At 51.0% G+C, this 22,020-nt stretch overlaps 2 protein-coding genes across 2 annotated transcripts; one reads left to right on the forward strand and one right to left on the reverse strand.

Moving 5' to 3' along the window:
* Positions 1 to 475: 475 nt before the first annotated feature.
* On the forward strand, positions 476 to 4,187 carry LOC100902834 (organic cation transporter protein). Its single transcript, XM_003741772.2, has 11 exons — positions 476 to 705; positions 1,638 to 1,755; positions 1,841 to 1,944; positions 2,042 to 2,196; positions 2,329 to 2,494; positions 2,720 to 2,974; positions 3,061 to 3,275; positions 3,395 to 3,511; positions 3,602 to 3,660; positions 3,768 to 3,872; positions 4,017 to 4,187. Exons 1-11 carry the CDS (start codon positions 476 to 478, stop codon positions 4,119 to 4,121), a joined length of 1,629 nt encoding a protein of 542 aa, XP_003741820.2. The 3' UTR covers positions 4,122 to 4,187.
* A 1,391-nt stretch (positions 4,188 to 5,578) lies between these two features.
* Positions 5,579 to 19,489, reverse strand: LOC100904705 (canalicular multispecific organic anion transporter 2). Its single transcript, XM_029111028.1, has 23 exons — positions 19,400 to 19,489; positions 18,928 to 19,121; positions 18,726 to 18,841; positions 18,441 to 18,587; positions 18,056 to 18,354; positions 17,582 to 17,785; positions 17,261 to 17,477; positions 16,848 to 17,026; positions 16,538 to 16,738; positions 16,264 to 16,398; positions 16,030 to 16,180; positions 15,772 to 15,930; positions 15,542 to 15,691; positions 15,212 to 15,407; positions 14,946 to 15,111; positions 14,645 to 14,844; positions 14,312 to 14,540; positions 14,133 to 14,235; positions 13,750 to 13,928; positions 13,476 to 13,620; positions 13,101 to 13,335; positions 12,898 to 13,001; positions 5,579 to 5,682 (listed from the first exon to the last, which is right to left on the reverse strand). Exons 1-23 carry the CDS (start codon positions 19,487 to 19,489, stop codon positions 5,579 to 5,581), a joined length of 3,903 nt encoding a protein of 1,300 aa, XP_028966861.1.
* Positions 19,490 to 22,020: the final 2,531 nt, after the last annotated feature.

Here is a 22,020-nt window from a genome sequence, read left to right on the forward strand (position 1 = left end):
AGATGCGAGTTCTTCCGGATTACTGTCGATTTCCTGTCTCCTACCACAAGGAGCTCGAGCCACAGGAAAACGATCGGATACCTCCTTCCACAGCGACCTCAGCTACAGCATGAGCAAGGGATATACCCCCTATTCATGCCTCGCGGTGTGTACTATCCATAATATTCCCCGACTGTTCATTGGGCGACTAAGGTCGTTTCCGAAGCCAACGTCGAGCCAGAATCGCGTCACAGCCTCGATAATCCATTCAACGCACTCCGATGCGACCCTTCCCGGTAACGACGGAGAGAGCGTCGGGTCGGGGAATCAGCAAGGTGAAGATCAGCCTGATCAGTCGGCACTGTCTGGCGACGCCGACGTTTTTTTGGTGTCGAGGTCAAGCGTCGCTTGTCGGAATTATTGTCTTCTAGATTATTTACGACCGCGAGCTACCTGGGCGCGAAGCAGAGTAGACTGTCCATGCCGGCGGAGCAGGATGGTTGACGTGAATAAGGTGGTGGATAAAATCGGATGCTGGCATGTCCCCGTTTTCCTCTTGATCATACTGCGCTCGTGGCCTCTGAACTTCCACATTCTCCTCCTATCGTTCGCCGCTCCGTCGAGACAAGATCACTGGTGCGCGAGACCAGAGAATTTCACGGAAATCTACTCGACGCAAGAGTGGAAGGATCTGGCGATCCCGGTAGTCAATGGTAAATATAGCAGGTGGGTGAGCTTCCGAAGGTTCCTTAGATCACAGTGTCGAGTCCGTGACTTTTCGCGCGGAGGGTGATGATCCGACGTCAATCTCTGAAGCTATCGAATTTGCTCGGAATCCGACCCAAGCAATCAGCTGTGAGCCGGTCAACATCTCGACCCCTTGGAGCCCTCTGATCTGCGGGGAAGTATCAAACAGCCTGGAATTTGAATCACATGCGTTGGTGGTAAGCAAGAGGCAGTTATGCATCCGTGGTGGAGTTCACCAATGATTCGATCAGCGTGCCGGGCGAGCGCCGCCAGAATGCTCGGTGATCGGTGACCAATTCTCCAGGAGGAATATAAGGAGGAATCATATTCCGGTGATTCCACGCATTGAGATGCAGGCGATCCGAGGTCTTCAAATGTGATTAGAGGACAGGGTTTCCTAGCCAGCGGAGACAATGCAGGGCTCCACAAGGCGGTATCGGAAGCCGTTCCATGAAAACAGTTCATTGTGAGGAAGAACGCTCTCCCTATGCGGTTGACGAACCTCCCGGGGCTCTTCCCAATGGGGATACTCTTCGATAAACCGGTCGAATCTCCTCCGCGATTTCCCGCTATATCGACCGAACCGTGCCCCCAATCGCGGCGCGCAGCAAAGTCTCCTGTGATCCCCGCTCCTATTGGATCCCCTTGGATTCTACCGAGCACCGTTCCGTCACGGCGGTCGGAAAGAACCCGTGTTGAATTGCCGAGGCCGGCCGATGATAATTCCTGTTGAAGAATGAGGCACCTCAATGGGGAAGGTCATCATATCCCCCGCCGCCGCGCTGCTGCTGCGGGGGCGGCGGGAAAGACACTATGACTTTAGCAATCGCGTGTGCAGAAGTCGGTCTCAAGGAAAGACCTCCTCTACCCGCCTTCGATCCTCTCAATGCACGAGTGCCGCTATCCTACAGATGCTTGGTGAGGAAATTCGAGGAGTTCGAAGGGAAAATCAACTTCCTCAATGAGACTCAGAAGTGTTCGAGCTGGGAATTCGACACCACTTACTATGACTGGACCCTGGTTCGCGAGGTGAGTCATGGAACTTCTAGGGTCAGGTCAGTCTACTATTCGAATCATTATTGCGACTTGAGAGGATTTTCGGACTCGCTTCCAGTTTGAGATGGTGTGCGACAGAAGTTGGTACGTGTCGGCGTCCCAGTCAGCTTTCATGGCGGGAATTATGGTCGGAAACGTGATTTTCGCGAAGATCGCAGACAGGTAATTACCAAGCGACTTCAGTCCAGATGAGCTCCCGAACGGAGACGATGAAGAGTTCCCTCGCCTCATTTTCATCATCATTCGCTCATTTCTCCAGATATGGGCGCCGGAAATCGGTTTTGTGGTCCACTCTGTTGATTCTCGTCTCCGGTACCGTGACGGTTTTCTGTAGAGACTACTGGTCGTTCAACGTTGCTCGTTTTGCGACCTCTATCGCTTGTGGCGCCTATCAATGCACCGTCATATCCATAAGTGAGTGAGGAACAAGTTCCATTTATCAATTATACGGATCTCATATTCTTCATGTGCAAGCGATCCACAAACCGCCTGAAGAGGCGTGGTCTCAGTTCTGGAGGGGAAGAAACTCTGAGAATCTATTTCCAGTGATGGAATCCTTGTCGGCCAACAAAAGAATGTGGGCCATGTTATCTTCTCTTGGTTGGACTTCGGGGAGTCTGATCCTGCCCTGGACAGCCTACTTCCTACCGAACTGGAACCACCAACAAATGCTGTATGCAGCTTCTGCAATCCCTTGCCTTGTCGTCTGGTAGTAAGTAGCTCAGACTTATTCCTCAACTCGCGGAAGGGCGATGAGGTTCCCGGATACCGATCATGAGGGAAGATCTTCGATGCAATTGACTTTGCCGAACTCGCGATCTTCGTTTCGTCCAATGCCATTCAATCATTATTACTGCACTATTTGAAAGCCGTCGAAAAAATCGGTCACGTCTTGGCAAAGTCTTGGACGTGAGTCCATGAATTGTTTGTTTTGCAGCTTCTTACCAGAATCACCTCGATGGCTGCTCGCGAGTGGTCGCGTGGACAAGGCCGAAAAGTCCATGGCCGATGTGATTCGGAAGAACAAAGTCAAGGATATTGACCTGGATACGATGTTCGCCGATTATCGCCAGCAATTAGGGCTCGAAAAAGGCTCAAAGATCGACCCAGGGAGCATTTCGAACCCGACCTATGGAGATCTTTTCCGGGGCCCGAAGATGCGGTTTCGTACCTTCTGCATCCTCATCATGTAGTAAGTTTCAGCGAGCTCACCGATGCCCACCGGTCTATCGTCGCCCCCCGACTCAAGACCCGACTCTCAGAAGGATTCTCTTCCAGCTTCGCGAATCGTCTGTTGATGTTCCACTTGACATTTTTCTCCGCTCGAATGGGCGGGAACCCCTTTTGGGGCTTCACTCTGGTCACCATACTGACGACTCCTGCCGATGTCCTCACTGTGTTCTTCATCCGTTACGTGAAGAGACGGCCGTCGATGTTCGCCTCCTTCGTGGGCACCGGGGTCTTCATCGTTGCCCTTTTACCCTTCGGTGAAGGTCGGTCACGAGTCCGTACTATTTGGCATTATTTAGCTTTCCGGCATGTTGTTTCAGTCTTTTACTGCTCCTTGTATCTGTTTCCCCGACAGTATTGTTGACATTTATTGCTATTGCAGAGAGTTTTATGGCCCGCGTGATACTTTGTACTCTCGCCAAAATCTTGAACACAATGGGGGCGTCTATCTTGGGAGTTTTTGCGAGTGAATCTTTCCCGACCGTCGTCCGGGCCATGGGTTAGTAGAGAACGACCGCGTCATTCGATCAGGGCTCTCACTCTTTGCTTTGAAAATAATTCTACTGACGGCTTCTCTTTTTTTCAACAGGTATCGGTAGCGCCTACACTGCGTCTCGTATCGGGGCAATGTTCTCGCCGTTTTTCAAGGTGGGGCTTTTTGCCTCCTGCCGACTTTTGATTTCCATCGATGAAAAATGCATTCAGTTCTCGATCGTGAGCCTGGAAAAGGAGATGCTCCATTTTCATGCTTTCAGGAATTGACGGACTTCGCTGGGCAAGGTGCTTCTGCTGGTCTCTCGGCGAGCATCGCGATCCTAGGCGCGATATCAGCCCTGAATCTACCGGAAACGTTGAACAAGGTAAGTGGAAGTCGGTGTTTACATATATCGAGAAGCAGCGAAAACCGATTCTGCTCGATTATCAGATATCTCAGGAGGAACGAGATTGCCCGAATCGATTTGTCTCGGTCCTCGATTCGTTCCTTATCGAGCACAACTTTTTAGATGCTGCCGGACGCCTTAGCGGACGTAGACCCTGAAGTTTACGCTCCCGTTAAGGGCATCATCAAAGAACGGGATCAGAGCAGAGGTCAGGAGGAGGCGATTTAGGTTTAACAAATTAGCGTCCGGGTTCACTGTTATGTTGCTCCACGAGAACCATATAAATATCGAGGTGCCGGTGACCAGGAAGAGAACTACTTCTCAATCCTTCGCATGGGAGCCACCGAGGAGAATCTATTGCCCGAAGTTTCGCAGATCGCCCAGGGCTCTGATGTTCATGATTTTCTAGGAATCGGGACGAGATGGACCGATTTTTTTTCCTGCCCTTCGAGAGGATTTCTCCTTGAAGGGATCATCGGAATAGAGAAACTATGTAGGATAGATTCGCGACTTCATGGGCTTCCACCTGAGCAGACCAAGATTCCAAAAACTCGATCATTCGCCAGACCGAATTTCTCGACATAACTTGACGTGTCTCGGGGGCAGGAATTCGACGCATGAACCGCGACCGTCAACGACAGAAAACGACGATGTCTGAGTATCGTCGTGGTATAGGAATTGATCCAATGTGCAGGTGACAGGCGCAAACAATGCGGAATCGTCTCCATGGCTGTAGGGAACCGAATCGAATCCTCGCTGCCGATTCCGTCCAGCACGGACGGAATCCGATCGTCCGCGAATCCCCCGTACTCTGGGGCATCGGCGGCTCTCCCGGTTGAGGGAACGAGTCGCTGTAAAGGAAACCTGATCGTATTTGCGGCTGTGCTTCTAGCGGTGTTGACGGTTTATTATATTGTCCGAAAATCAGGCAAAACACAGTCCGTGATCAACGATTCATGCAACTCGACCGCCTGTAGCATTATGAAACAAGTCCTCGTGAGACCAAACTCTACGAGAGACTTCTGCGAGGATTTTTTCGGTGCAGTTTGCTCTGTGACTTTCAAAGGTAACTCCTCTGCGCTCCCCGGAGAAAATTACACCGGAGAGACATCGCGGCTGGCAGAAATCGAAGAATCGATTTTCATGGATAAACTGATTCAGTACGCACTACCGGAACGCCGTCTCACGAATATCACGGGTAAAATTCTGGACTCTGAGATGCAGATGGGGAAGTTTTTTCTCAGCTGTCACTACAGAGACAGCAGTGCGGACGACGCTCGCAGGTTCTTTCTTTCATTTCTCGACGATCTCGGTATTCCGTTCGAGTTTGCGGGCGACAAACAGTACCTATCCATGTTCTCGGCCCTAATCAGACTTACTCTCGTTTGGGGTATAAACAATCCCCTCCTCTTCCTGGAACTCCGACCCATGAGGGGGACGAAGCATTACGTGACAGTAATTCGCAGTCTAAAGAAAGACGTGGATATCGAATACAGCGACGAGACGATCATGAGGAAGCGGCAAGCGGACGATACCACGACCGAAATGCGTGACGTGTTGCGGCGATACGTCCAAGCTACTGCAAGTGATACTCCAGCGGACGAGGAAGTAAAAGACCTCATCAGATCAGTTTTCTTCGGGAATGCTGCCCTCAGCGATCAGGTCCTCAGTGAAGTAGCGAGGAACTACCGAGCGGTCAGCTTGTTCCTGTGGTGGAGACAGGGATTAATCCATTCAGAAGGGGTTTTCGAGCCTCTCCGGGGATCCTTCTCCACTCTCGAGCACATTACTGGATTTCCGTGGCGCCAGGCAATCAGCTACGGGATCAAACAACGGATCGACATGTCGCAGGACTCAGAGGTTTACGTCGACCGACCAGACGTGTGTACTCAGATGGCGCGAGTTCTGCTGGACTCTCGATTCCATCGAGTGTTCCGGAACTATCTGTACGTATATCTCCTCAGAACTCTGGGTTTCGCGATGGGTAAGAGAGCAGAGTACAAAGCCTGTACGGCGTCCGGGTCACCCTGCCCCCATTTGGAAGAGGAGAGGGAGCTCTATTGTTTCCGAAAAGTGAGTCGAGGCTGTCGGATCGGGTGCAGCGAGATGCCGATCTAGATTCTCCTGATTTTCTCCAGATCCGCCGAACCGTCTTATTCCTGAGTCCCTCAGCCTGCAAGTGCTTGTAAACATGCTTTTCCAGGTGCGAGAGTACTTCCCCAGATCCTACATATCCCTCGTGGCGAGAAATCTTGTAGACTTCCGAAGTCGAGCCGAGGTCAAGACTGTTCTGAGTTCCCTGATGTTGCGGAGCGCTCGTGTGAGTATGATGGCACTCGATGCAGTTCATCGTGCGAGCGCACGTCGACCCCCTTCGGCGTAGCCGTAGTGCCTGTGGCCGACCAATACGAATCGCTCGTGAATCGATGGATTGACAGGGAAGCCGCATGATTTCCCAACATAATCTGATCCGTCCATGATTCCACCACAGATGATCATGGGCTCTTTCATGCCTATAGAAGACCGAGTGAAAGCGTTGCACGTGTTCACAACGATGATCATCTACTTGGGTTCCCCAGAGTATTTGAACGAGATGAGGGCCGTCGAATACAATTTCGAGGTTGGGCGGAATTTTCTCCAAAACCTGATGGCCGTCAGACGGGATCGAAACGAGCAAAAACTAGTTACGTTCGAAAGACCTTTCCGTATGACACGGGATCGTTGGCATCACCTGCCGATATCGGTGAGTGCTCCCAGTTTATCCCGAAAATGTGGAGTCTCTTCTGAGGACGGACCTATACGGATGAGGATCGACTGCTCCGCCTGCCTTGAATCCTGGCAAACTCTCCTATTCCGCAGCTGCCGAGGGCGCACTACGACGCCGATCTGAACAGTCTGACTGTTCCAGCAAGTATCATGACCTTCCCATATCATGTCCCGAACACACCGCTGTGGGTGACGCTTGCGGGCCTCGGGTGGCACGTGGTTCACGACGTATTCCATCTTTTTGATGAGGCCAACCGCGAGTCGCTCTTCCAACGGTACCGGAGAGGACCATCGTGGAGGAACGACACGGTCCGTCACTTCCAGGTCTGTGACCCCCTTCCCTAGATCGGAGCTGGTTGTCTTGAGAAATGCGAGCATGAATAGGAAACTTATACCTAGTAATACCACATTGTCATAGTTTGTAATAAGGACTTGCCCTCCCTAGATCGCGCAGATGTGTTATTCCCCGGCCTTCAACGATATACGCGATTCATTCCCCATGAAGTTGAACTTCTACGACGAATCCACAATAGATGAGGCGGCCGTGTCGATAGTGTGGAGCACCTATGGATTCCTCTTGCGACAATTCGCCAACGACAGATTATCAGCCGATACCGGCTTCAGACAGGAGGAGGCTTTCTGGGTCGCCGCCGTCAAACCTTTCTGTTACGAGACGGTCCTCTACACTCATGGCTTGCGGGACCAGTTTTTGACGCGAGCCAGGATAAATCTGGCGCTCCAAAACCTTGTAGGATTTCCACGGATTTTCGGTTGTGCAATCGGTAGCGTCATGCATCGAGGGAGTTGTCAAGTTTGGATTTTGGGTGAATTCTCGGAATGACGCGAGTCCGCAAGTTCTTTCTTTGAAATAATGTCATCGTATGTAGAGAAGAAGAATTCCGTGAATATGAACCTTCACTTTGGTCGACCCGTGATGTCTTCCCTATCTCCCAATTGAGCTCGCTAGTCCTCTGAATATCGAGCCGAGCGCTGCTCTATTGTGCTGAACACTCTTCCTCTTTGCATTGATTTCGGAGACGAATAGAAATCATGGCCGGAAGATTTTTCGCGCGAGTGATTGGGTGCGTATTCCAATCTGAATGGTTCGAGCTCTCCAGCCCCTTTTGGCTACCATGAAATGCACATGATAGTTCGGACAGAAATTCTCTGGGTCATTGGATCGTCGACTAAAGCCTTGAGGCACTGGAGTTCTTCACCCGGAATCATCCGAGTCTGACAGAGAAATCTGGCAGGAGCGGGCGGGTCTGTCGGAGTCCTTCTTGCCGCCCTTGTAACCGCTCTTCGTCCACCGGTGGCTCTCAACCCCAATTCACTCCGCCTCTCCTCTGTGTGATGCGAGATGGAACATGGATATAATTCGTTGGGAAGAAATATAATCGAATGGCTCCATTGGAATAATTTTTTTTGGCTATGACGACATTTATTGGGCTTCAATCTAGACGCTTGTTTCGAGCTGGTGCTCAAGGATTTTCTTATTCAGATCGGGAGAGCTCAGAATAAAGCAGGTCATCACTGAAGCTAGGGAGCATGAATGAAAATAGAATTGCGTTCGGGCCTTAAGAAGAATGAGGAGATACATATTGAAGAGATACACTGGCTGTTCTCTCGGTGCGAAGCGATACGAAACCTAGCGTGGCTCGTGTCAGCGGACGAAACAACGATGTGATACCTGGAAGTCCCCGGGAGGCCTTAGAACACGAACTTATGTGCGGGAGTTCGGGTGATGGGCTCAGAGGATGCGGAGGCTCGTGAGTGAAGAAAGAGAGCTGAGTCGAATCGAATCCTTCATACCGATTCCATTCAACGAAGTTGCGAACATCGGTGGAATCTTCCTTCCCGAGGAACACTGCAGGCTGCATTTCCGATGAAGGCCTCAGACCGCTGCTGTAAAAATCTGATCATAGCTGCGGCTTTGCTCCTCGTAGCGGTGGTGGTTTATTATATAGTGCGGAAGAAGTCAGCAAAGGAGCAATCGGACATCGACGAGTTATGCAATTCTACTGTCTGTGTTTTGATGAAGCAGATCCTCGCGAGACCCAACGATACGGCCGACTACTGCGCGGATTTCTTTGGCGCGACTTGTTCCATATCTTTTGACGTCGACCCGCCGATGATTCCTGGGACAAACTTCACAGGAGCGACCTCGAGGCTGGCAGCCATCGAAGAATCGATTTTCATGGATAAACTCATCCAGTACGCGATACCAGAGCGCCGGATTACGGAATTCGCCGAGGACATCCTGGACTCCGAATTGCAGATGGGGAAGTTTTTCCTCAGCTGTTACAACAGAGACAGCAGCGCGGACGACGCTCGCAGATTCTTCCTTCTATTTGTTGACGACCTTGGTATTCCGCTCGATTTCTCGAGTGACACACAGTATATGTCGATGTTCGCGGCCCTCGTGAGACTTTCGCTCGTTTGGGGAATAGACAATCCGCTGCTTTTTCTGGAGCTCCGACCCATGAGAGGAATGAGGCAATACGTGACGGTCCTCCGGAGTCTGAAGAAGGGACCCTATTTCGATGACCTGGACGTGAGGATCATGAAGAAACGACAAGCTGATACAGATAATCATACGACCGAGATGCGAGAAAAGCTGCGAGAATATGTTCACGCGTGTAAGCAGGATACGAAAGCGGATGAAGAGGTCAAGGAAACCCTCAGATCGATTTTCTCTGAGAGTGCAGCTCTGAACGACCAACACCTGAGCGAGATAGCGAGGAATTATCGAGCGGTCAGCTTATTCCTGTGGTGGAAGCAGGGAATAATTCATGCAGAGAGGGTAATGGAACCGTTCCGGGGATCCTTCTCCACCCTCGAGCACATAACGGGATTCCCGTGGCGCCAGGCAATAACCCATGGAGTTAAACAACACATGAACATGTCACGGAACTCACACGTTTACGTCAGCCGGCCAGACGTGTGTACGCAAATGGCACGGCTTCTCTTGGACGCTCGATTCCATCGGGTGTTCCGGAACTTTTTGTACATTTATCTGATTCAGACTCTGGGCGTCGCTATGGGGAGGAAAGCGGAGGACAGAGCTTGTACTAATCTTCCCGAGAAGTGTCCCCAAACAGACGAGATTAGAGAGCTCTATTGTTTTCGAAAAGTGAGTTAAAGATGACAGAGGGACCAGAGGTCGATCCCCCTTGGGCGCCTCGATCGGCGAGCCGCCCGGGTACTTCAGCAGAGTCAATTTCGTCACTACTGCTTCTACTCGAAAGTGGATATTCTTCGGTCTGCGAGCTCTAACAGGAATGATTTTACAGACACGAGAGTACTTCCCCAGATCCTATGTATCCCTCGTCGCAAGACACCTGGTGAGCTCTCGGAGTCGAGCCGAGGTCGGAGTTGTTCTGAGTTCGCTGATCTTGCGGAGCGCTCGTGTGAGTATTCTAATACTCGGTCCTGATCGTGGACTTCTCGGAGCTCTCGGTCGAATCTTTCTGGGGGCCTGCCATTATCGGTTTTCATCATCCGATCGGGATCTTCAACGCATGGGACGGGTGAGACGGATAATTTTCCCACCACGATCTGATCGCCTTCTCTCTCCATTCCAGATGATCATGGACTCCTTCATGCCTATCAGGGACAGAGTGAAAGCGATGCATGTGTTCACAAGCATGGTTGTCTACGTAGGCTCCCCCGAGTACTTGAATGAGATGCGAGCCGTGGAATACAATTTCGAGGTCGGAGGGAATTTCTTCCAGAATCTTTTGTTCGTCAGAAGAGCCCGTAACGAGCAGAAACTCATAACGTTCGAACGAGATTTCCATCTATCACGGGATCGTTGGCATCATTTGCCGCTATCGGTGAGCTATCGATACGACTCCCGAATCCCGTCCCGTCCAGGGAATTCGAACAGGATGAATGACGGTCATGCGTTGAGCCTGCCCTCCACCAAATTCTCACTACCCGCAGGTGCCCGAGGCCCACTACGACGTCGATCTGAACAGCTTGACTGTTCCGGCGACGCTAATGACTTTCCCCTATCATGTTCCGGATACACCGCTGTGGCTCACGCTTGCGGGCCTCGGATGGCACGTGGTACACGAAGTTTTCCATCTTTTCGATGATAGCAATCGAGAGTCGCCGTTCCAACACTTCCGGAGAGGACCGGCATGGCAGAACGAGACTGTCTCTCACCTAAAGGTCCGTGATTCTAATTGACTTGCTCTGGAACAATTCTGATACGTCATAATAATGCGTTCGTTCTCCCGCAGCTTGGTAAGCTGTGTTATCTCCCCGCCTTCGAAGAAATCCGCGATTGGTATCCTCCTGAATGGAATTTCCTGGACGAATCTGCTATCGACGAGGCCGCCCTCGCGATAGTTTCGAAGACCTACGAGTTCCTGACGCGACAATACCCGAACTACCGACCCGTTCCCGATACCGGGTTTCGGGAAGAAGAACTTTTCTGGATAGCAGCTGTAAAACCTTTCTGCTACAAGCAACTTCTCTACAATCATGGCTCACTGAACCAGTTTCTGACCCGAGCCAGGATAAATCAAGCGCTCCAGAATCTGAAGGACCTTCCCGAGAGATTTCGGTTGCAAGCCAGAGAGCTTCATGCGACGGGGGAGGTGTCAAGTCTGGATTCAGGGTGAACACGTTCCATGAGGGAAATTCAGAAACTTCTGTTTTTTGTATATATCAGTTTACTTTGAACGACAGAGGTTCTGCCGGCGTTCATCAACGGCTTGGTTCCATCAGTGATGTTCCCTCTTCCTCCCTGAAGTCACCGTTGAATTCTACCCGTCGCTCGAGAACCAAGTCGACCGCGATTCTCAAATCGACGTAAAAAGCACGATCTCCTCCTCGTTGGCGAATGGATATTAGAGTATCCGGCCACGATAAAATAACAGCACCAAATGCCATCGTCCACGTCGGATGTCTAATTGGGGACGTGAGAGATGATGGTGCAGAAACTCCTCGGAGGCGTATCTCGTTCTCCGCCTCTTTCGGAACTTTCTCCAGGTTCTCTGTGTTTTGGGTCATCCCAAAAGGTCACTGAACGGTGAAATATTATTATACATACAATTGGAGCGATCGCAGTCGGAATAATCCCACCTTGTTCCATGGAGGATTTATGCAAATTCGCTTTCCAAGCGTTTCTATGATCTGTATCTAGAGCTCAGCCGAACAGTGCCGCTTGAGTACACTATGGGAATAGGTAAACGCACCAGAGGATTTTTGATCAGGGGGCTTCTTCCCCATTGTCGAATCTCGGGAAAGCTATCTTGTAGCTCGAAATCGCAAGCTCCGAACAGGGACGGAAGGATTGCGAGTTTCGACATTGGACGAGCGGTTCCTCTCTGCTGTCGAGGTTGGAAGCATATCGCTCTGTCCATCACTTGAACGTTTTATCCGCAGAGCGATCGAATAATAATTAAGGAAGTACGGCGGAGCGCCATGTGGTCCCATAGGTGCAGAAGGTCCCTTGAGATCCTTGCTCATCTCAGAATTCACGAGCTTGAGATTCGCCAGAGTTCCACGGTACACCGAGTCTCTTATTGACGGAGCGGATGGGGATCTAGACCGGATCATCCGGTTCATGGGACGGGACCACATCATCCGGTTCATGGGACGGGACCACATCTGAATTGAGCTGCTACAAGCTACAAGTATAAGGTGACGGCTCCTGCCGCCGCCGCGTTTCGATAAACAGCCATGTCCTCCTGGGGCTAATGACTCTATTGTACACGCAAAAAACGGCTGAGGACTCACAGTTTATCGAGCATAGGTTCGTGTCGCATCTCTAGATGGGATGTTATGTTGGGTTCGAGAACCTGGTCCCGCGATTCGAGAGTCTGGGAGAGCAGTGTATGCCTCTGTCTGGCGATCCCGATAGGTGGATTATCGAGTGACCCTGACGCCGTAACGAATACTTCGGGGCTCGAGTCAAATTATTATACACAAAACAGAGCGATAACTGATAGTAAACTGACAGCGGTTGACCTTGAGCCCTGACTGAGAATCTACCCCCTTAGCAGAGGCGAACCTCGTGGGCTGGCGTGTGATCGCCCTTCCTTATAAAGGTTGCCCTCGGCAAGCACATCGGGGCGAGCTTTGTGACTGGGACTCAGTGTTTCGTCTTTCTGGCACGGCATGCTCTCATTCGAATCTCAGGACGCGGCGAGGCAATAAAAAATTTCGCAACTTCCTTCGGTCCTCCGCGTTTTCTGAGTGCGTCTCGTGATGTCGATTTACTCGCTCCCCGAATCCGCGACGATCGCTGAGAAAAGAGAGTTCGGATCGGCTAGCAGCTTCTGTGGAGAATCGTACTCCCGAACTTCGCCAGCCTCCAATACGAGAATTCTGAAAGGATGACATGGACTGCGTCTAGAATATGCCGCTCGGGAAGTAATCAGAGGACGATCGACGAGCGCGAGCGGAATAGGGAGAATATACACCTACTTGTCGTAATTCATTATTGTGTTGATTCTGTGTGCGATCGTTATGATCGTGCATGCGGCGAACTCCGTATGGATCGTCTCTTGAATCAAAGAATCGGTAACGATGTCCACCGCAGCAGTCGCCTCGTCCAGCACCAATATCTTACTCTTCCTCAGTAAAGCTCTCGCCAAACATACGAGCTGTCGCTGTCCAACCGAGAGATTTTCGCCGCCTTCGGAGACTTCGAAGTCGAGGCCTGTAATCGGATCCGAACACACGATAGTCGTGAATACACGGGATCTCTAGATCGCATACCAAGTGAGCCCCATCGAGATCGTGAGGAATATTCAGAGCTCTTCCCGCACGAGGTAAGAGCCCTTGACCATTCGCCTTGACCTTGATCTTGTTGAGTGACGAACGCTTTCAGGTGAGCGTGCTCGACGGCGTGCCACAGTTCTTCATCTTTATAGGCTTCGAACGGGTCAAGGTTCAATCGCAGAGCTCCGGAAAATAGAACCGGATCTTGTGGAATGATCGACAGCTGCAAGAGCCGATACTTGTTTTTATCGATAATATCACTATGGTTGTTAATTATTCTTATCGATAGGACGAATCCCTTTATGGAATCATGGAATCGAAGCGTGGAATAGGTTGTGTTCATTTGACTGACCTTCTCACGGAGATCATGGATACCTATGTCCGCTATTGGGATGTCATCGATTGTTATCCTCCCCTCGCAAGCTTCGATGATGCGGAAGAGCGCGAGAGTCATCGAGCTTTTCCCTGCCCCGGTTCGTCCGCATACGCCCACTTTCTCACCAGCCTCGATCTTGAGGTTGATACCACGAACTGTTCCAGAAACAATGAGACTGAGGGTAGATTATAATTATCGAATGTACCGGATGAGGCCATTCCGAGGCTTTCCGTCGTAATAGCATCGATCGTTTTGGATAGGACGATCAATGGTGAAGATTTTCCATTATCAACGAGGAGCCGTGAAATCTCCCCGTGCAAACAATGATAATGATTCGAAACGATGGGCCGCGAACTCACCCACGGCAGGCAGATTCTCTCTATACCTCGTCGAGTAATTCTCAAACTCAACAGCGCCTTTCGACGGCCAGCTGTTTCGTGGCGGATTCCTGGTACATTCGGCCTGAATTGGGGGAGTTCTCTCACGCGGTGTTTCTGACTGTGCTTTTCGATATTCCGAGACTCTCGGAGGTACAAACCTCGCTCTCAAGAGATATGTACTCTGTCAGCCTCTCTACAGAGACAATGGAGACCTCGATATCGGCGCTGGATCTTATGAACGCGTTCAAATTGAAAGATGCTTGGAGAGCATACGCCAGACAAAGTCCCGCGATACCTGCATCGATATCTCCCCGGTGTAGCACGACGAACACGGCCGTTGCGAAAGTCACAGACGAAGCACAGAGATCCAATCGAATGCACAGCCACCTGGGAATTATATCGGGCGATGCAAGCAACTCCGAAACCGAATCCTTGTGTGGCAATGCCATCGCGTTGTGATTCTACTAATCTTCGATTGCTCATCGGCCCACCTGTTGGCCGCGATTCGGGGGAGGTAACACGAGGCGTTGGAGTCGATCTTCTCATTGAACTCGAGCGTGAATTCCTCGCTTCTACCGAAGGCTCGGATGATAGCGGACCCCTGGAGTGTTTCACCGAAATGCGAGAATATCGGAGATCTCGAGATGTTTTCTAGTCGCCTCAGTTGCCGCGATGAGGTTATGTACAGAAGCTGAGGAGAATTCAGATCACGATTATCTATTTCCTTGCTGAAAATGAGCTTAGACAGAATTCTCGGAGGCGACGGCCGCGTCCCAAGAAAAAATTCTTCACCTGAACGAGATAGTACACGATTCCTATGGGAATCACAACGAGAATGAACAACGGCAAGTTGTAGCATATGACGAATAAAATTGCCAGCAGGCTGAGGAATTGTTGCACCAAAACTCTCATGTCTTGCGGCAGATTCAGATCCAACATCTCAACGTCGTGCGCGAACCTGCGGCAAATGATAGGGGATAATCAATCCGCCCGGAGGATGCGTTCGAACGAGGACGGATTCGTTCGAGAGCGATATTTCTGAACGCTCGGCAGTGTACCTGTTCATGATGCGTCCGATAGGCGTAGAATCGAAGAAATCCATAGGAGCCCGGAGAATCGAAACGAGAACCTTGTCATGTATTTGCCTGGAGGCCGACAAAGACGATAAGGCTATGGAGAGAACTCCGAAGAAAAGGCCTACGGCCTGACCGATACCCAGGACACCGAAAATCATCAGGTTGTGGGTTCCGCGTTCTGTGACACCGGGGAAGAAGTTATCCGATTACCCTCCCATACCCCGTAGTGGGACTCCTGCCTCCGTCGTCTGGGAGTTGTCCATCGCTCTCTCTTCAGATGATGTACAAAGGAGTGCTGTTCTTCAATCGTACCTGCGGACTTGTCCTTCGACCACTCATTCAGCCAGAAGCTGGATCCAACTTGGGACGCTGTTGCACCGAACATGGTCAACATTACGATCATCGCCGGGAACAATCCAATCGCTCGAAGGTATTGACCGTAAACACTGGACCTGATTCTGCCTGTATTTTGAGAATACCGTTTGGGAGCAACCCGATGCCTCGGAGCGCCAACAAAATCGCCGAATCGAAGGTGGACTTACCGCTTTCTGTAAGTTCTTCCGACACGATTTTCCCGGCACCTGGCTCTCTAGTTAAGGGAACCGGTTCTCCTCGCAGAATAGACTGTCGCTGATCGTAATCCACCCTCCCAGCATCCTCCGAAGGTTGATGAATGTGCGGCATCAGGCTCCGGAAGTCATCTGGCAAGATGATCATCAGTCATCCGAGGACGGATCGGACTTGAGAACGATGGACGGGTCCGCTCTAGGGGTGGGGTAGTAAGTCCCCTCCGTACTCACTCTCAGACCGCATGAGGCCCACGGAGTTCCCGATTCGAGACATGCGGCCGTTCTCCATGATAACCATCCGGTCGACCTTCGGCAGATACTGTATACCGTGCGTCACAAAAACCCTGGTTTTCGTTTTGAGCATTCCCTCGTTACTAATTATCTGGAACGAAAACTGCCAATCGCAGGGATGCTGCCGGAGGTTCGAAGTCGAAATTCGTGGATGAGGCAGTGGCCTTGACTGACCATGTAGAATATTTGAAGCCCTGTGTGGGAGTCTACGGCTGATAGTGGATCGTCCATGAAGTAGGTGTCCGCGTCAGCGTATACTGCGCGAGCGATACTGACCCGTTGCTTTTGACCACCAGAGAGATTGATCCCCTGAAATGCGCGAGACCATACTCGAGTCTGATTCGTCGTGAGCTTCCACGTGCAGATGAAGTCCCATTCCGAAGTGCCGAATTGGTGCCACCTAAGTATGTGGCACGGGAGTCGTTCCATAATAATTTATTCGACTCACTTTTTCACCTATCTCGGTTTGGTCACCGGCGGGGAGCATCTCAATGTCCTCCAGGAGCGCACAGCGACGCAATATATCCCAATACCTCTGATGATCATAAGGTTTCCCGAAAAGTATGTTCTCTCTGAATGTTGCGTTACGCAGCCAGGTTTGCTGCGAGACATAAGCTACACTTCCGCGAGCATGAACCTTCCCGCTCAACTGACGAAGGGAACCTCGCTCAGCAATTATGCTCGGATGCAACATAAACGCTTATAGACTCGATAGCCGTTGAATTTGCTGGTCTTGGATCGGAAGTCGTGAGACTCACCAGATTCATTTCACCGAGCATGGCGGAGATGAGCGAGCTCTTCCCTCCTCCTACTCGACCAACAATTGCGAGAAGTTCTCCTCGAGGAACATCTAAGCTCATGTCCGTCAAGATTGCTTCATTCCCTTCCCAAGAAAATGTTGCGTTCTTCATTGAAATCGCGTGGTCCCTTTCGGATGCTGTGGATATAACTCTTCTTCAGAGAACGTCAGGCGACGGTGGTGGAATGTCTGTGACGAGATTTACGATAGCCGGCTCACTGAGACCCGGAGCTCTTCGAAAAACAAAATCGAAAACCGAACGCTATTCTAAGATTTCGTAGATCGCGGGAAAATAGGAAGACAGAGGGACGGGCTCGGATGAATACGTGGTGTAGATCATCAAGCAGCTTCCGAAAACAGGCGGTCACTCACCATCTCTTACGAAAAATTCGAGCTCGTTAGCAGACAAGAAGTCGTCGAGTCTCTTGAGTGAAACGCAGGACTGGATGAAATTACTGATTAAGCTGGGCAGCATCGTCAACGGTACCCTTAGATTTTGGTAGAGGGCGAGAGCGGTGAAAACTACATCGGGTCTCAATCGTTGATCCCTATTCAAGAAGACGAAGGCCGCGAATGTCACGAAGGTCACCTGTCAATATTCCGACTTCGCTTCACTTGGGTGCGCCGCGGTCTCTATGGGTCGGATTTTTTTTAGCGATCGCCGAGGACGATGCGCTTCTGATGCGAACTCACCGCGAAGGGCGCGAAGAACCAGAGCATTGTGAGGGAAGCCTGCAGGTAAGCAATTCTTCTCAACTTGGAGAGCTCTCGCGAACGAATCGCGTCCACTATTCTCTTGAAGCCGAGTTCCCAGGCGTAAAATTTGAGGACCCTCATGCCGTTCAGGATTTCATTCATGAGCTTGATCCTACTGTCTTTGTCCTTCATTTGTGCAGCCTGCCGAGAGAATGGAGGTCGTGACAGATAGGCCGACGCGGTTCCGCTCAGATCCCACCGCTTTCAAACTCGAGTGGAAAACACGAAGGGCAAAAACGAGCGAAGGGAGTGATATCAACTTCTTCTTCGCTTCCCCCCGAATTCGGTCCGTCCCCACCCCTGGGAGAAAATTCGGGTCCCCCTGCACGGAGGTAGGTACATACTGACTTGCTCACTATGACAAACTAGATCGGGATCAAGATCCGACCCTCAAGACTCAAGATTCCATACCAATACGGCTTTTTGAAAAGTAGCGAGACAGACGCTGAGCGGGATCATGACCAGCATGAATAGCAGCCCGGCTCCGACAGAAATTCCCATGTCGAGGTAGATGAGAGCACTAGCGGCTACTATCTGCACAGGCGTCGACCACAGCATGTGGCCTGTGCGGACGGTGTCCCGTAAAATTTGTGCGTCATTTGACATCAGATTCACGATTTCGCCGACAGTTTTCTCACGTCGAGCTCCCGGTGAAAGCCGCAACGATTTCTCATAGACGGCGGCAGTGACAACGTTTCGCACGTGCATTCCTGGGAACGATTAGAAGATTGGCTCGCGCATTCCAGACAGGGTCTCAGGGAGATCTTCCGAGGTTGTTCCGAGTCCGATTACTTACCGAGTTCGGATATTCGGTGGTAGAAGAGGTTCTCGAGGATCGTCTGTAGTATCATGGAGAGGAGCATGACGACTGCGTAAGCAATTCCAATCCAGGTCGGTTGGTCATTGTCCATGAATCTCATGAGGGCTTTCATTATGAGTGGACCTAGTGCGGAATTCATCGAGTGACTTCATTAACTCTGTGTGGGATTTTTTTCACATTTAGGAATGGTCGCTGCCGGGAATCCTCGAGAGCACGACCCAAAGAATATTAGCGACTGCCAAACCCGACAATGAGGCCCACCGAAGAAGTTGACGACGTCCGCCCCCATTTTCAAGACTCCGGCAATGAGGAAGGATGCTCGGAAAGTCTTGACCAGAGCTCTCAGCGTCGAGCCTCTCTCGCCATCCTTGCGGGCCCTGGAATAGCGCGGTCACTTTCGAGAGCTCATAATCGCCGGGAATAATACCGAGAGCGACCGAAGAGGAGAAGCCGTCAAACCTACGTCGGATTCCCCGAGGGGAATTCCATCTCTATGTGCTTCCGGAACAACTTCATCCGATATTCAACGCCGTCTTCCTCGTTAAGAGCCCACAGGTCGTCGGTTGTCACATCGCGTTTATAGCCATTCCAGACGAAGGGAGTTACCCAATGGAAGAGGAGTTTCGAGATGAACGACGCAGAGTTTCGCGGACATTCCTGGAAGAATTGAATGCAATATTATTCGTCACCAATGAGTTTCAGGAAGCGGGAATCTGACGGTCTTTGTTCACATATCCGTAGGGATGATTCTTTTCCGAATTTGAAATCCTGTATCTGAACTTCTCGAATTCTCAAGACAAGAACCCGTCACATCTCTTGCTGCCTTTGAAGCGGGCAGATTTATCGCCGAAGGAACCCCATCGATGGCTAGGAGTACCAATCAATGTTTGCAGAGGCGGGCAGGCATCGATTGCGGACGCGTGTTATGATGATACCGGCGCGTGCAGCTGTCTCGATTCACGATCTTCGAGAACATCTTTCACCACCGAGTGCGGGCAAAGCAGGGTCAATGGCAGTAAGCTCATCACGATACTCGGAGTCACCAACTAGTCAGCCATCATCACTCATTCGAGTCACGTCTGAAACCGACTCCGTGAGCAGAACTCCGAAATCACTCGACATCAGCAACGAATCCTTCACTCTCACGTTGAGCATTGATACCTTCATCACCGACGGCGAGTGACCTTCACCGTACCGTGCCGGCGAAAGACAGCGAATCGGGAGTGACCAGTGTTGAATCCATGCGCACGATATGGTTCTCTCCGAAGATTGCGATTTCGCCGAAGTCAACTGAAGGGGGTTCAGTGACTTCGTGGAAACCCCGACGGACTAGCTGGTGATCGGTCCGACTCCTCGCACTAGAGCCCGATTTCACCTCGGAGCGGGTTATTTCTTGATCTTAGTCTGTCCCTCCATGCGATTCTGCTCGGCCTATGGCACCGAGCGGACCGCTCTGATCACCGCCGGGAGTCTTTCTGTTATTCCAATCATGGTCAAACTTGTCAGTGGATCAGCCGCGCCTGAAGATTTTCGACTCCTAGGTCTTATATACGTCCTTAGAAGACGGCGGGTATCCGAGCGAAGCTCTCAATGCTCACCAAGTATGTCAGGGTCGCTTCACAGAAGACAAACAATCCTCACTCGAAACAATCCCTTAATGTTACCGGTGACCTTGAGAAAGCAGAGGGCCGCTCAAGAATTCACGAATGAATTCAGGCATTGGTATCCGCTGACTCTGGAGTTCATACTCGAAAAATCTGCGCTCCGGGATTGCCGAGCCGGCCATTCGATGAAGCGCCCCACTGACGAGTCGCAGTCGCGTTAGGGCCGCGTCAAGGTTCACATGGAGTCGAATCCTCGCGCTCACATTCGGACTCATATCCGAGATCCCAAGATGTCTCGGCGCTCACTTTGAATATATCCTGGCAGGCCCGCGGTCAGAGTCAAGGGGTCTGACGGTGAGTATTTCGACTCGGACAACGGGACTGAGCGAGAATCACGGAGGAAGTCTGATTGCTTCCATTCGCGGGAATGAATCGAGTACCATCCCGAACGATAGCAGGCCTCCACAGAAGTAGAGGCGGACGCTTCCTCTCAGAATGCAAACAACAGTCGAGATACAGATCACCGTCGAAACCTCAAAAATGTGGGATACATACATCGGGCTTCATAATTCGGAATTCCAACCCCGCGGGCTCCACGAGGATCCTCTCGCTAGCGCTAGTGTGCACTCGATGAACTTATCGCAAATGAGATAGCGAGACGGATTCGAGCAATTGCACCGAGCGGGACGCCGGCTAATGTATGATATACAGCTGTTCGTGTTGATTGCGTTCAGGATTTTTTTCACGAGCTTATAGGCACTGCTTGGAAAGCTCTCCTTCTAATGAGTCATCTCCTCCGATCGGGGTTTAATCTTCTCTCGCCATCCTCATCATGTTCTCGCTCTCGACTCGAAATGCGAGGAAGAAGTCAATGCTCTGCGGGCCCAGCTTCTTGGTCTCGTCGCTTAGCTCTGCGCTGTCAAAGGTAACTTCATCTCTTCGTCGGCGCCTTACAGAAGCATATGTTCGGCATAGTCATGGTGCGCCTATCGACACTGATAATGCGCTGTGTGAGTCTCGCTCGACCTTCATAGACTTGGCCGCAATCGGGATCCTGGGACACTCGGCGGAAGATCGATTTGCCCATAGCTCACTCCTGTTCTCGCGCACGGCGAGCTCAGATTCCAGTGGCGGCGCCAGCGGGAAGCTTTGTAAGCTATAGCTTCCCAAGCCTCTGAAGTCGGGAAGCTTAGCTTCCTAAAAATTTTCCGATCATAGATATGTTCCATCGGTTTCGGAGCATTCAGACTGCTGCTGTCGATCATGCCGGGTTGAATTTCTCGAGGTCACGAGAAAGACTTGATCGCGCACATGCGCTTGGACGCACTACACGCACGCAACCCCAAAACGGGGGTTTCCTCTTTCATGATTGGTGACACCCCAGCTGATATCCGTCATCAACATCTGACCGAGAGCTGAGAACTTCCAAATCAAATCGTGGACGAATTCGCCGAAGGCAAAGTTCGGAGAATTTCCCTAGTGGTATGACTGTGATCCAGACGCTTAAGTGAGTCGTATCTCAGCTCGTCGCTAGGAAAGTAACATAAGACGGAACGCGGAAAGTCTCCGCTGTTTCTACTATGTAATGTACATAGATATGTATGATTGCATCTATGCAACACTAGTACTTGCCCTATAAAGTAAATCTTTGTGTCTCCGAGCGCGCTGACTTCCTTGTTGGGGGAAGCTCTATCCAAGAAAAATTCAAGCTTCCCAAAAAAAATGGCTGGCGCCGCCACTGTCAGATTCCATCTCTGTACTTGAGTTGACCAGGTTCCTGGAGCGGAGCCGTCCTCGCACATCTCCGCGATCGGAACTCTGATCGAGTGTCACCAGAGGTCTCGCGAATTGGAATTTTAGCAGTAGGAACCGCCTGAACGTGGATTGAATCTGGGACTCCCCAGAGAAAAATATTATTTGAAGATGCTTCTTCCCTAATTCTGTCTTAAGGC

This window comes from Galendromus occidentalis, unplaced genomic scaffold, assembly GCF_000255335.2.
Source record: "Galendromus occidentalis unplaced genomic scaffold, Mocc_1.1 scf7180000077194, whole genome shotgun sequence".
Lineage (NCBI taxonomy): Eukaryota > Metazoa > Arthropoda > Arachnida > Mesostigmata > Phytoseiidae > Galendromus > Galendromus occidentalis.

Coding starts and splice junctions, on each gene's coding strand:
- LOC100902834 (XM_003741772.2), top strand. CDS start 476: ATGGTTGACGTGAATAAGGTGGTGGATAAAATCGGATGCTGGCATGTC. Junction 706..1,637: donor GTCAATGGTAAATATAGCAG/GTGGGTGAGCTT, acceptor GCTATCCTACAG/ATGCTTGGTGAGGAAATTCG. Junction 3,276..3,394: donor CCTTTTACCCTTCGGTGAAG/GTCGGTCACGAG, acceptor TTGCTATTGCAG/AGAGTTTTATGGCCCGCGTG.
- LOC100904705 (XM_029111028.1), bottom strand. CDS start 19,489: ATGAGCTTACTGCCATTGACCCTGCTTTGCCCGCACTCGGTGGTGAAA. Junction 18,588..18,725: donor GGACGTCGTCAACTTCTTCG/GTGGGCCTCATT, acceptor ATTCCGCACTAG/GTCCACTCATAATGAAAGCC. Junction 17,786..18,055: donor CTTTTCAAAAAGCCGTATTG/GTATGGAATCTT, acceptor TTCTCTCGGCAG/GCTGCACAAATGAAGGACAA.